Source organism: Sprattus sprattus (genome assembly GCF_963457725.1).
Source record: "Sprattus sprattus genome assembly, chromosome: 11".
NCBI lineage: Eukaryota > Metazoa > Chordata > Actinopteri > Clupeiformes > Clupeidae > Sprattus > Sprattus sprattus.
The window spans coordinates 16,681,904-16,697,281 of record NC_137909.1 but is presented as its reverse complement, the minus strand read 5'-3'; the positions used below and the strand labels follow the sequence as shown (position 1 = coordinate 16,697,281).

The 15,378-nt window shown below is 43.8% G+C and overlaps 1 protein-coding gene across 1 annotated transcript in view; it reads right to left on the bottom strand.

Annotated features, from left to right (window-relative positions):
* The window catches only part of fbn2a (fibrillin 2a), a gene marked incomplete at both ends in the record, with an annotated part of 77,968 nt that overhangs the window by 48,634 nt on the left and 13,956 nt on the right, over positions 1-15,378 (bottom strand). The window contains 6 exons of the mRNA XM_080847181.1: positions 250-369; positions 931-1,068; positions 1,403-1,642; positions 3,457-3,609; positions 10,613-10,738; positions 14,114-14,239. Coding sequence (XP_080703307.1) covers positions 250-369; positions 931-1,068; positions 1,403-1,642; positions 3,457-3,609; positions 10,613-10,738; positions 14,114-14,239 — 903 coding nt within the window. The remainder of the gene's footprint in view (positions 1-249; positions 370-930; positions 1,069-1,402; positions 1,643-3,456; positions 3,610-10,612; positions 10,739-14,113; positions 14,240-15,378) is intronic.

Genomic DNA, 15,378 nt, shown 5'->3' with positions numbered 1-15,378 from the left:
TATGGCAACTGATTGCAATCAGACCATACGGGCAGTTATGGTCAACAGGTTTAGCAAGATGCTAGCAACAAAATATGGGTTACATTTTGTGGCAATAGACATGACGATGGAATGCAGACCTTTATTGTGCTTGAAAAAAAAAAAGCGCCTGATGAATTGCATTGATGTAATTAAACGCAGTGTAATGTAGCTGAGCCTGATCTGGCTTGTGTTAGCTCTATGCTGTCACATAAAGGGCTCCTGTGTTACCTATGCAGGTTTGCTTGGTCGGTGTCCTGAGGAAGCCAGTGTGGCACTTGCAGTAGTAGGAGCCGGGGGTGTTGACGCAGTCTCCATTAGAGCAGGGGTCTGAGGCGCACTCGTCGAAATCTGACCAGGACACACACAATGAGCATGGTGAAACATTGTGTGTGTGTGTGTGTGTGTGTGTGTGTGTGTGTGTGTGTGTGTGTGTGTGTGTGCATGTGTGTGTTTGTGTGTGTGTGTGTGTGTGTGTGTGTGTGTGTGTGTGTGTGTGTGTGTGTGTGTGTGCGTGCGTGTGTGTGTCAATGAGTAAGCGAGAATGTGTTGTGTGTGTGTGTGTGTGTGTGTGTGTGTGTGTGTGTGTGTGTGTGTGTGTGTGTGTGTGTGTGTGTTGTACTCGCTTACACAGCAAAAAGGCCAAAGTAACATTGTCTGCTTCACACATCATCAACCACAGCAGAAGGCTTTGCACTAGTGCAGAATACAAGTAAAGATATGTCAAGAAACTTAAATAGGGCTTAAATACTAGGAAAAAAACCTTAACAGGATAAGTCATTAAATCATTAAACTGATTCATGGGAAACGGTATCTTTCTAAAGAGAAGCTCTGTCAAATAAAGTGACAGGTGCCTGAACGTACCCATACAGTCTCCTCGGCCAAGTAAAGTGACGCTGTGCCTGAACTTACCCATACAGTCTCCTCTGCCGTCCAGCATGTAGCCTTTGTTACACTCGCAGCGGTAGCTCGACGCCACGGGGATGCAGCGCCCGTTTATGCAGGCATTGGGCACCTGCCTGCAGTAGTCCCCCGTCTGGTTCAGGGTGGCTGAGGGGGAGGAAGAGGTGGCACAGTGTGACTTAACCAACACAGCACAGTTGCCTTAATACATCTACCAACCTTTACACACAAACAATACAGTGGCATTTCTACAAATAAAACAAAACTATATAAATGTCTCAAAGGTGCCACAAGGCTCTGTGTAGGAACTGCACTGTAGGATATGCCCCAATGTCAACACAAATTTGCCCTTACAATGTTTATTTTATATTTTTGTGATATGACTGAACTAACATTGAATACTGAAAGCATGGTTTGTATCTTCCAAAGGATACACTGCATGGGTATACTTCCTGGACCTGCTCAGCAAAAAGTTACTAACCATAGTCAGGCTGCTGGGGTATTTGGTGACCGTTGCCATTGATGGGGTGCCTCCTGTGGCCATTTCCATTCACTGGGGTCTGGGGGTAGGGGTGTCCATTTCCATTGACTCTGCGACCGTTGATCGTGGGGTCGTACTCTGGGGCCTGGGGGTATGGCACTCGGACGCCCACGATCCCTGTATCCCCCTCGGGGTATGGTCTTACCGGAGCTCCCTCCTGACACAGTCTCTGGTACGCCTCTACAGAGTGGACACAACAAAAGGGCTAGTCAGTATCTAGGACAGGTTTCCTACTCACATACGGCCGATTAGTGCAGGCTTTGTTGACCTGTTTTATTAGTGCATTTTTGTCTGCTAAGAAATGTTTAATGCCATTGAAATAAATCCAACTGCATTTAAATCAAATGTACTGAATAGAATTTCCAAATTCATTAAATGGGATTGAACTTAACTGACTGTGCATGAATTGTTATTAGTTAATCAGTTGTAATGTAATTGACATGACCTCTAGTCACCACTCTGTTGCCTTATATACAAATTGCTGGATATTTATAATTAATCCTGCAGAACCACGCAGCGCTGGCCCCAAATTCCAGCCCATTATCCTCCATTACCGCCAAAAACAGAACTGATCCTAGACCTGCTGCGCACAGCAAAATCAGATCATGGGAATGACGGCACAATGGAAGTAGAAAATAGGTCAGGCCTCGGAGGGGAGATGAGGTGAGCATGTGCCACGGAGGGGCGATCCCCGCAGAGGGGAAGGGTGGGTGGCCTGCCTGCCTGCCTGCCTGCCTGCCTGCCGATCGGCCAGCCGGCCCTCTATCCCGTGAGCTCCAGAGTTCTGGGGCGCGTGCCAACAAGGGAAATGGGTAGCGTGCCAGAGCCCTTCTCCATCACCCGCCTGCCAGCCAGCCAGCCAGAGCATGGCTGACATAACCAAGACACAAAACAGGGTGGAGAGGAGAGGAGAGGGGAGGAGAGGAGGAGAGCAGGCCATCATTTACCAGCCTGACAAGGCCCCGAACACACAGGTTCTCGTCTGCTGCGTACAAGCAGAGTGCTGGCTATTTATAGGAGAGATTGTGCAGCTGCTCGGTGCAGCTGAGGTTACTGTGGGCAGGTGTGGATAGAGGGGAGCTGGAGAGGAACTGTTATTCAACAGTCGTACAAATTCAGCACAGTTTCTATTGCTTTCGCGCTTACAAAAGCCCTGATCAGTAACCGTGCTGAGAAAAGTAAAACGTGGTCTCGCTAGTTGTTAAGCCAGAAACTGTTTGAAAAGCTACTACTTTGAACTGTTTATATGCAGCACAAAGTTTAAAACACCATGAAAAATATTACTGGGTCACTTGCTCCACATGTTGCCTCATGATATACACTTATATTATATTATATAATATTTTACACATATTAAGACCCCTTACAGGTTAACTGAGCTATTCCCACTATCCCTTTGGGATTCTACCTGGAAACATTTCTTGAAAGGCCCTTAACAGAGACCCATTAGGAATTCCTTGGCTGTCTGCTGCCGAGCAATTTTCAGCTTTTCGGCAAGGGTATCAGAATTCTATTCAGCTTTGAAGAAACCTCCTTTTTTGCCAACAGAAATTCTTCATGCATGAAGCCTTTTCACAGAACCATAAGTATCAAAAACCCAGCATGCCAAGTGAGATGGTTTGAGTCCTCCAGTCAGCTAGGTACCTGCAAATCTCTTACGCTGAGAGTGAATGTTTTCTCTCCTCCTGTGGCCCAACTAGTAGTTTTCTCTATGGCACTATGGCACTGTTTGGGAGCAGATGCACTACCTACTGTATATACCTACACTGTATACATATGAACTGTACACCTGTACTCCCTTTGGATAAAAGTGTCTGCTAAATCAAAGTATGTAAAGAAATGTCTGAATAAAAGGTCTGTAAATGTTAATGTGAACATGTGAGAGGGGATTTTAACGCAAATGTAACCCTGTGGTTGAAGTAGCTTTGGGTAAAACAGTTTGCCAAATGGGCGTAGGTGTAAATGTGATTGTAAACAGGCACGGGGTGACTCACCAGATCCCGGGACGGGGCAGAGTTCTGGCAGGTTGCCTCTGGCCCAGCAGCGGCCGGCGTCACAACAACACTGAGCCTTACTGTAGCGGCCTGGGAGCTCCTGGGTGCAGCGCCCGCTCAGCAGACCAGAGAAACACAGGCCCGAGTGCTGGTCTGAGGGAGGACATAACATTGCATACAAAACATTACACACACACACACTTAACACATACTAGTAAACACATATGTACGTACACACAGAGAAACACAGGCCTGAGTGCGGGTCTGAGGGAGGACATAACATTACATACAATAGACATGACATACATCAGACATACAGTTCATACACTAGTAAACACATATGTACACATAGTTCCATGCACACACGCACACACACACACACACACACACACACACACACACACACACACACACACACACAAAGCAGGTCATGCCTGCGCTGATGCACACAAAAAAAAACATTTAGATTATACACAGATAAAAATGGTTTCCTAATGTTTATTGTAATGAAGAAGCAAGTGAGGCTACCTTGGATCAGGGCATAAAAGTGTGTACGTATCACTGGATTACATAACTAGAATATTTCTTATCTTTTGTAAATTAGTATCACTATGGATAACTTGAAGAAAAGACAGCAGCTACTGTACATGGTCTTTGATGCTCCACATGCTACATGCTATATAAACTATCCGCTGCATTAGCAGTTAGACTTACCCAACACATGGGAATCATTCAGGTCAAACCCCCAGATTACTCCCAACTTTAACACTACAGTAAAATGTTTACAGTGCTGGATGAAACTGGTTTGTAAGCAGACACAATCCAGATCTGCGGTTCACCACAAAGTGATTTGACCCCTTGTAATCCCCCCCTTCATGTTTGGCCTGCTGGCCCTTCTTTTTTGGGGTGTGTGTGGCCTTTGCGTTTTGTTGTGAAAACAGACAGCGGCGTTTGGCTGCCAGCACTCCTAGAGGGGCGTGCATGCTGGGACAGAGCTGTGAAATCTCACAGAATTCTGTCAGAGACACAGAAGGCCAGGGGTCAACACAGGTCCGGGTCATAACATGTACATACACACTGCACACACACACACACACACACACACACACACACACACACACACACACACACACACACACACACACACACACACACACACACATTCTCTTTCACTCTTCCTCACACACACACACACACACACACACACACACACACACACACACACACACACACATATACTCTCTCTCACACACACAATCACATCCACATTCGCTCATAGATGCACCCACACACACTCTCTCTCTCTTACACACACACATACTTTCTGTTTCTCTCTCTCACACACATGCACATACACACACTCTCTCAAACGCCGTCTTTCTCTACCTTCACCCTAATCCCTTTTTCCTGAAAGTCTCTCTTTCCTTTTTTTCTATTTATTTTAATTCACTGCATTCCTCTTTCTCTCTCCTCTTCCATCACACTTCCTCCTACAAACGGCCCACTATCTGTTCTCTGTGAGAGAAGAACCAGAGAGGAAGAGAAGAAGAAGAGAAGAAGTGAGAAAGAAGACAAAAAAGGCAGGAAAGTGGAAGAGTAAAGCAGAGCAGAGGACTGGAGAGAATATGAGGAGAAGAGAGGAGAGAGCAGCCAGTGAACCTCTCAACACAAGGCTTTATGGGGCTGCATATTTCCACAGTGTGGTGTGAACGGCAGGGAGGCTGAGAGAGAGAGAGAGAGAGAGAGAGAGAGAGAGAGAGAGAGAGAGAGAGAGAGAGGGGAAAATAAGTAGCAGGACAGCAAGGGAGACACAAGCAAATGTGGAGAGCAAGACAAAGAGATCGGAAGTTGGAAGTAGTAAGACAGAGAGCGCTTGAGAGTGAAACAGGGCAGTGAGAGAGAGGGAGAGAGAGAAAGTGTCTTGGGCAGTACAGTAACAGTATGTAGGTCAGGCAGACACTTCCAAGGCGCTCATCCTGTCCCAGTATCCGCAGCCAGAGGGCCTGTTTGCACGTGTGGCTCTGTGGGCAGCTCATGAAAGGCTGGCGGCTTTCAGCGTGTCTCTCTCTCTCTCTCTCTCTCTCTCTCTCTCTCTCCGTCTTTCCTCCTCAGAGGCAGACGCCAAAGCAGGAAGTACACACTAAGAGACCAAAGTACAGGAGGATGAGTCTCACCCTTCTCGGCTTCACTGCAGACTTAGCCTTTAGTTACGCTAATTCTGAAGCGTTTCAAGTTATATTAGAGAGAGAGAGAGAGATAGAGAGATAAAGGGAGAGAGAGAGAGACATAAAGTGTGAGAAAGAAATTTGAGAAGTTGGATCTGACATCTGACCACCTTTCCACAATTGTTCCATCTCAAAAATTATTTATGATTCAAAAATGGCTCAAAGGCTTATTTTTAAAATGACCAGAAAATGGAAATGGAGGGGAAACCTCCGACACAATGAAATCTATGTATGAAAATAATAAATACGCTCACATAGTAAATCTCTCAGACAGAAATGTTCCCTAAACAACAGAGTGTTAGACACGTTTGTCCACTAAGCCCCAGCCTTTTCAAGCTTCATTTAAATGAATAGTTCTTCAGCTCCAGGCATTCTCCTAAACCAGTCAGAGATTTAGTGCCTTTTATGTGCAGATGACTTTGTCCTAATGTGCAAAACTCAAGAAGGATTACAACAGCTTCTTCAAATGTTAGACACATTTTGTCAGAGTTGGGCCCTGAAAATAAATATGCCAAAAACTAAATTCATGTTTTTTTCTAAATAGAACCAGGTGCCAGGGAAACAAGTTTAACTTTAAACCAGACTACACAGTCCTTCAACAAGCACAGTAATACACCTGTCTAGGCCTAACAATTAGTACTACAGGTCATTTCAATCTTGCCATAAATAAGTTAAAAGATAAAGCAATTAGAGTTTTCCACACAATCAAAAAAAAACAATAAAACATGAATGAAACAGAATTCCTATAACAATATAATTGAACCATATGCAATCAAATATGTAATTGAACCAAATGCTCTGTACGGTAGCGAGGTATGGGGACCATTCGAAATTCAAGAATTTGACAATTACCACTATTATAACTCAAACCCAAAATAACTCAAAACATTGCTATCAAATGTTACCAGCATTTTACCAATTCAACCTTTTTGGTGCCAAGAGCAGAACAAAGAAACGAGTGCCCTCAGCCATCTTGTTCTGAAGCTCAGTTTTGCCACAGGTGGAAAAATTGTGTCCCAGAAAAGCCCTCAGACAATACTGATATGAAAGAGAATACAAATGGCAAAATATTTATCAACTATAAAAGACCCCAAGATAAGTACAGACTCATTTACCACACACTGGCCGATGAAAAAGGTCGCCACAGGCAAATAAGGCTACCAAGGGAAGAAAGGATATGCTCCTTCTGCACACAAGAAGAAGAAACAGAGAAGCACTTCCTGTCACATTGTGATAGGAACAAAACAATTTGTTGAATTTTTCCTCCCTAAATTTGGGAAAATCACCCCAAATATATGACTCTTATCAAACCACAACCACATAAAACTGAAATGTATATTAGGAGGGGGAGCTTATAGCAGCACGATAAAACACAGCCAGCCATCACTTAAGGGATGACTTCCTTAACAAAAAGTGATTACAATACTCCCTTATTATATTCATTTTATTTATTATTTATGTATATACAATAAAATAAAAACATTTATAATCATTATTAGATTATATGTATGATGTCTTTATTTATTTAATTATTGATTATATATGCATTTTTATTACCTACACTGCTCCATGTCATATGTTATATGTATTACATGTTGTTGTCTACGTCCATTACATTGCTTTGGCAATGCTGTTTCACAGTCATGCCAATAAAGCTTGTTTGTTTGAGAGAAGTGGATACATAGAAAGAGACATGGCCACTGGTGCAGTACAGCTTTTATCAGATGTCAGTTTATCCAGTTGGGCTCGTTGCCAAGAACTTTCTTCAGCACAAGCCAGGTTTTTAAGAACCCAGCAGACTAGGAGAGAGACTCTATGAGATTTAACTAGTGTGTCAGGCTTTTTTTTTTTTTTTTAAAGCGGGGAACCCACACTGGCAGACCACAAGGTAATTGTTGATGTTACGGTTGTGGTTACAATCAAAAGGGGAACTGATACCGGTGACGGTATTGAACTCGGCATGCTCTCAAGCCACAAACTGACACCGGCGCTTAAAACAGCCTTGCTTCATTCACGTTCACCTTATCTGTCTTGTCAGCCTTCCCTATCAGAAATCTCACAATCTGTTGCTTTTTACAGCTTTCCAAAGAAGCCCTTTCTATTATCAAGCTGTTTCTTGTAGAGCCCTCACTCCTAAGCCAGCATGGCTCAGTCGACATATACAATCTGATGTTGAGGGGAAAAGCCTCACATACGACGTCCAAAACAAATGGACCAGAGCACAGTTGGAGATTGGGCAGGAGGTCTACACATGCACGGCCCTCTCCAAGATAAACCCTGCCGCTATGAATAATGTTATCTTATTGTTGTAATGGTGGGGGACAATTGGGTAGGGTGTTGTTGGGGGTGGGTGGGTGGATGTCAGTGGGAGGGGGTTAGTTCAACTTTAGACTGAGCTGGCAGTGTTAGCGCCTTTTTTATCCACTCTCTGCTGGGTATCCAGAGCCAGAGGGCCAGCAAACCCCCTGCCTGTCAGTCCGCTCTCTCCCTCACTTGCTCGCTGCTATCTCTGGAGCTGGTTAGCGCGGTTGTGACGCTCGGTTAATATCTCGCCTCAGAAGGGATAGGACAGGAAAGGCGGCCAGACAAGCCACATGCCTCAACTCTAACTACTCAACTCCTTCTCCGGTGATTTACTTTCTAGGCCACTCTGTTGGAATAACTCGCCAACTGCCTCCTCAAATATTTATATATATATATATATATTTGTATTTATATTTATGACCCATTGATGTGTACCTCTTGATGACCAGTGACCACCTGAGTGGTCACTGAAACTGCTGTTTGGCTGCACTGAAGCCACACGGCATCCCTCTCAGAAGACCATCACAACACAACACGTGACCACTCACCTTTTCAGGTGTCCATCAACATATTCAAATCTCAATATGGCATCTGCCTTTTCATGTCGCACAGTAGACTATTTTAACAGGCCCACGTGTGAGCTGTGTTGGTCTTTTATTTGCTTGGATACACAGCTTTCGTAAGAGAAATCTGAGGCACATCTGTTTACTAGTGACATACCCCCACTGAGTGACTGATGTGTGTGTGGAATGTGACTGAGGGTCTTGAGGGAGCCACCTCACTCTACACTTCACCTTCACCCTCTCTATCCCTCTCTCTCTCCCTCTCTTCTGTCTCTATGAGCTTCCCAGACCACTTCCTCCTCCCCGGTCCTCTGCTATCTCTGGCTGGAATGCGACACTTGTTGGGTGGTAATTGCAGGTTGGGGTCTGGCTGCTGTGCGCTGCTGACATTGTGTGATCTGTCTACACTTCCCTGCGCTTTTTATACTTCTCTTTCTTTCTTTCTCTCTCCCTCTCTCTCTCTTCCACACTCTCTGTACTTCTCACGCATACTTGGGCTCAGTATTTTTTTCTGCTAATTATTTCTCCCTCAACATCTTACTCACGCCCTTTATCCTTCACCATTCCATCTCTCTCTCCCCCCTATCTCTCTCACTCCCTTTATTTATCCCTCACCATCCCATCTCTCTCTCCCCCCTAGCTCTCTCACTCCCTCTTCCCTCTCCTTCTGTCTCCCTTCTCTTTCGGGGGGGGAGAGCATTCTGTACCTGTCCAGGCTTGCTCCCGCCCCAGAAGCATGAGGGGGCCAGTAGTAAAACCTTGGAGATCAGGTCTGTAATTGCCCCACACCAGACACACACACACACACACACACACACACACAAAGAGCAAGCGGGGAGGGGGGGGCATGCCAGGCTACTAATCAACATGAAAAGCCAGAGGGCTGAGAGAGAGTTTGAGGAGGGAGAGTGGAGGGATAACAGGTAAAGGGGTGGACACCAAAAACACAAGTTACCAAATGGATACTTGGTTGGAGGTTTGATACCTGGTTTCACACACTCTCGCCTCCCACACCCCCTTTTTTCTTTCTCCTGTCCTAAACCAGGACAGCTATTTGGGCCACATCTGACATTCCAAGCATCCTTAGCGTGAAAGAGGTGAGTGAACTAAGACCCTTCTGTGGGAACCATCTTTAACTTCATGTGAACATACCTTACAAGCAAACCAGTGTAGTAATGTGTACCAATAGTAATAAAACCTAATGAAATGTCCCATTGCTCTCAAGGATACATATTAATAAGTACACTTTTGAAAGCGCTAAGCAAATGGAAAGCCTGACACATACGCCTGAATATATAGTTGGTCCAACATCGGCCCCACTTTACCATTCAAAGAAAAGAAAAAGGGAAAGACTGAAACCAAATAGGCAAGCCACCTTTTGACTATTGGTTATTTAGATAGCCGTTACAAAATGAAGGAGACAAAGGCGCTCTTTCCACCGAGTGTTTGTGTAGAATCTAATTAGCCCAAGCAGATGCATTTGAATACAGCTTCCTCAGCTAGAGGCCACGAGGCCAGCGTTGCACCTGAAACAACAGGGGGACCGACAAACCAAACATCTACACCCCATGCTTTATCTGCAGCCAGTGCCAGATTGACAATTAACTTATCTGCTCACTGACAAACCACAGTTTATTTGACTGCAATGGAAAAATACTGGAACTGATTGGCACCAAAGTGTCAAATAGATAATACAAGAATGCTGCCTCTGCAGTTTAGATACAGAGACAGGCAGCAGACCCGTCCTGTCACTTATCATTGCGTGGAACTGCGGAACTGCAGAACTGCGAGTACTGGGGACAGGGCTGTTTGTTTAGACAATATAACACACTTTGGTTCAGATTGTTAATCTAATGGAAGATGGATTGACATTCCAGGGTTCAGGATGAGGATAGTGATTTGTCCATGCAGTCCTGCACTGTTAGCTACCCATAAAAATATTTCTCAAACACCCACTGAATTCCTTTGATAGGGACACTGGGCCGTACTGTACTGTACTTTCTGCTGAGCTTTTTTTTTTTTTTCGAGGGTCACAGGAGGAAATGGGAGTTGCTGCTGACTTACCGAGGCAGCGGGTCTTGTCTGCAGAGGGCACCAACCCAGACGGGCACACGCAGGAGAAGCTGCCCACCGAGTTCACACACCGGCCGCCGTCACACGTGCGCTGGATGGTGGTACACTCGTCCACATCTGGCCAACACAAATACATGGCAGACAGGCGTCAGATGGATTCGCTTTTAACGCCATAAAACACTCAAGGAGACAAAACGTTTTCTTGTCAAACAGATATTAAGCTTAGATTTAAAACTAATTTGGTTTAATTATTGTATCTATGAATCAACTGATCACATACAGCATGACAGAAACTCAAAAGATGGCACATAAAAACACACACGTATCTTGAATTACTTAGATGTAGTACTTTACAGCTCTCAAGGTAGGCCATTAGAAAAATCCTGCCCTGACTACATGGTTATTTATTATAGAATTCCTCCATGGCCACTCGGCCAGCTGGCAGTCTGTATGCATGCATAAATTGCAACCTTAGTTTCCATAGAGACACTTCATGCGAACACTCGTGTTGACTGCAGAGTGTTTTGAGAAACAGTGTTTTATGAAGCGTCAAATTCCTCAACCAGGTATACCAAGTGCCTCAGTGGAAGGACAATACCTGTGAGAAATACTGCAAACAAGGCTCCTTTGTGCCACTGATGACAAGACATAATGATTACAAATGGCAAAACTATTAAAAAATGTTAGCACTGAAATGCAATGCAATAGGTCATTTCTGCCATGGATATATTTAATCCATTTCTGCCTTTCGCAGGGAATATCAGGTAGGTGTTAGCAGAGAACTGGCAAGGGTGGTACGTAAATGCTTCCTTTTTCAGTGGCTTACCTCCTGCTTATTGGAACAGTGGACTCAATTTGTGAGTATGTGTGTGTGTGTGTGTGTGTGTGTGTGTGTGTGTGTGTGTGTGTGTGTCCGCTGTGTAAACTACAAGTCTGCACCACCCACTCTCTGGATTTCCCCTGAAAGAGTAGACTGATGCCTCATAGAGAAAAAACCACAACTACTAACTACGCTTCCTATCAAATGGATCCAAATTGATGTTATTCTGACTCATTCTGGTTTGAGGAGATGTTGGTCATAAAGAGGATTAATGCCTTAAAAATTGATGATTCATGCTGAAAGTCCAATGTTCTGTTGGTATCTCATGACTCAATGTCATATTACAATCCTCACTTTGTGTTTCAGACTTCAAGTTGTCTTATTCATCAGGGTACAGTAATTTCACCTTATGGCTTGATGAATTAAGTAGGTATAGAGACAGTGGCATTAAATGGGGCACTAAGCAGGGGTGGATCTACGGGATGGCAGCCCCCGTCACAAAGCTTGCCACCCCAATCCCAAATCCCCCATACACCTAAAACAATCATTCTAAATGTAATTGAGAACCATAGTGACTAAACTGCAGCCAACTTCAAAACGGATGAGCCTCCCATATGTTCATATCTGGAGAAAGCCTAACAACACTACAATTCATATAAATTCAATGTTCTAACTTCATCTATTAGGAGGAAGGCATATATGATATAACATTTCTGTATACAAAATTGTAATAGAAAATTTGGTTTGGACCTGTTACCTTCATATAATTGTAAAACTGCAGAATTTCACATGTCAATGTGCAGGGAGGTGTGTGTAACAATGTCACCCTATGGAAATTATATTCCACCCCAAGAAAATAAATCTGGATCAGGCACTAAGTGAATATTTGACAAGACAAAAAATGTCTACTTAACCGTGTGGTGAAAAAAAACAATGAAATCTTCATTTGACCATTCGATCTTCAGCTACAATGAATACAAAGTAAACAAGAAGCAGTAGCGCTCAAACACTAACTGAAATGTATTATTTCACATAATGCTGTTCAAGCAGCAAAGGCACTACTTTACAAGTAGCTTTGTCAAACAGAAACAGTATTACCTCACCCTAAACTGGCCCATAATCCACCGCCTAAGGCTAGCCTCAGGGGGCTATGATTACCCACCTGATTAGCCCTAGCTGCCCTCGCATTTGGTTGTTTGGTTGTAATTAGCATATGTGACAAACCACTGAGTCACAAAGATAAGCACGATGGGATAATTGTTTACAATTACGCAATTTTCAGGTGGATTGTGGGGTCTGGCAAATTAGCACTCTGGAGCAGGCATGGTGAAATTCCAGTGAAAGGAAACGCTAGGCTCAATAATGGATGCTAATGCTAGCAGGGGGCATTGTGGCAGTTAGCAATTAGCAGGTCAAACAGAAGTGTACAGGAAGACCACAAGACCTGGCTATTTTAGACAGTGCAGAGGTTTCCGTACCTGGGTGAGAACAGTAAGTTGGGGTGTGGGACTGTCTGTTTGGTGTGAGAGAAAATGTTGAAATGACAGGCTGCTGCCAAGAGGAATGTGGCTAAGCTGTTTCACTCGACCACTGACATGTCAGTATCTGAACATAAAAATAAGTGATGAGTTTAGTAATATCTGCACTTCAGGGTAAAAGTAGCTGAATTTAGCTGATTACTTATAGAAATAAAATATCATACTCGTCTTAATGTCAGTTGCCAGACAGATCGTCTTTATTCAAATGCCTTTTACTAGGACAGCTATGTAAGTGATCATTGCATTAAAATGTATTCCATTTAAAGTTGAGTTCAACTTTCAACAAAGATCAGTTTTGTTTTCTGGCTTTGGATCAGTTGTTGTGTTCTAGTGTTATATTCAACTTTTACCGTAAAATAATATACATGAAAAGGTGTGTTTTAAAGTTTTTTCCCATGCCTTTAATAACAGTCCAAAAAGCTGTTCCTAACACCCACCGTCTGTCTGTCAGCAGAGACAGCTGTGTGTATGAAACCAACGTACTTATTCAAGGCCTCATTTTAGACCTCAAAAAAAAAAAAAATGCAATGCATTCCCTGCAGGTAACATCAGCCGTGTCCTGGCGACGTGGGAATGACAACCTGTTTGTTTCGACTTCATTTGATTTAAACCTTGTCAAACTGACAGCTTGTCATTGCATGAGTCCTATTCTTTGTTTACTTTCATCTCAACAGCACATCGATTATGTCACCACCACTATGCACTATTACTGTTATATCAACAACCTGGTATGGAGATGTTCTGGAAAATAGAAAATGACCACATGCCCATAACCATCTGCGCTTTGCCAGTAAACGTCACAGGGCCTGACTACATTAAAACACTAATAACTATATATATCAGGTGTAAGTATGAAAATGCTATGGTTTCTTACATTGACACTGTTACCATGTATCCATATTTATAACCCATATATTGCCATATATGAATGAATATAGCACCAGCAGGATCACTGGAGTTTATTTTAAGCCTAACCTGTGTCTCTGTGGGTATTATAATTCTTATGTCATATTTGCTTGTTTTATATTTTAAGCCTAACCCAAGCCTAATTATATTATATTAAGCCTATAAGTGTTTCTACCTCCAAAAAGTGCCTTTGATGCAACTTTGGGGTACCACTTCGGCGTCACTCACCTTCACATTTCTGATTGATCTCGTTCTGACGATGTCCGGCTGGGCACTTGCACTCGTACGAGCCCACGGTGTTAATGCAGTTCCCTCCCTGGCACAGCCCTGGAATGGCCTGGCACTCGTCAACATCTGGGCACGCAAAGAGAACAACGTATAAACAATCACGACAACATCTGGAAGCTACCACCAGCGGCACATTAATGTCACAACTCCGGTCCGCCAAGTGACACAAATACAGACACGGACAGCAAAAAGCTACAGTAACTGTGACGTTTGTTTCAGAGTTGGTGTAAATGAGCCTGTTTTGCTTTTGAAAATAAACCATCAAAAACTTTGCTTCCTGCAGCACTTCCCCTGATGTTTTGCTATTGCGCTCATGATTTTAACAGCTTCAGTGTAGGAAAATTCTACTTCTCCTTCGCCGGCCTGCCAAGCACATAAAACAAGAGTGGAGAGCTGCTAAATTTAACAGAGGCAGTTTGGCTTTAACCAGCAAATCACTGCTTTGTCTCACACAAACACCTGGACCTCGATGTTCAACCAATGCAGCCCTTACACCATTCTGTTATGATACCCTTTGCTTTTATGTGGCTTGCTAATAGAGCCCTCATACTTTGCTGGATCTTGAGTGCTCAGCTGGTTCTGTGGTTCCATTGTGTGTGGAGAGTGATCCAGTGGGTTGTGTGACTTCCTGTATCCCTCTGGACGGAGCAATGACCTACCCCCTGAAGAAGGCATTTTTTTTGTTTTTTTGCCGAAACCACTTAAAGAGGAAACCGACGCTCCGCAGTGACAATATGAGCCATGGACAGAAGCAGCATTCACAGGGCTTTAATATATCCTCCCTCGACCCACACCCCAGAGGGAAGAAGGGCCCCTTGTGAGACAGACTGTAGGAGGGTGGTGGAGAGACAGAGCGAAGGAGGGAAAGGGAGAGAGAGAGAAGAAGCAAGAAAGAGAGAGGGAGTAGGTCAGGGAGGTGTGTGAGTGTGTGTGTTGGTGTGTGTGTGTTTGTGTGTGTGTCTGTGTGAGTGTGTGTATGAGAGAGAAAGAGACAGCTTGAGAGAAATGTGTGCATACACCGCTGTTAAATTGAAAAGCATGCTTAATGCATGTGAATCTGAGCTTCACTTTAAAAATTCCACCCTCAGAGTAAAACAAAGAAGGTCTCTTGTTTTCCAGCCAGGTTATTTGTGGACTAAAATATTTAGATTTCATGGACATCTCCACGTGCTGGAACACTGCACAGGAGCAACACTAATGCTAAC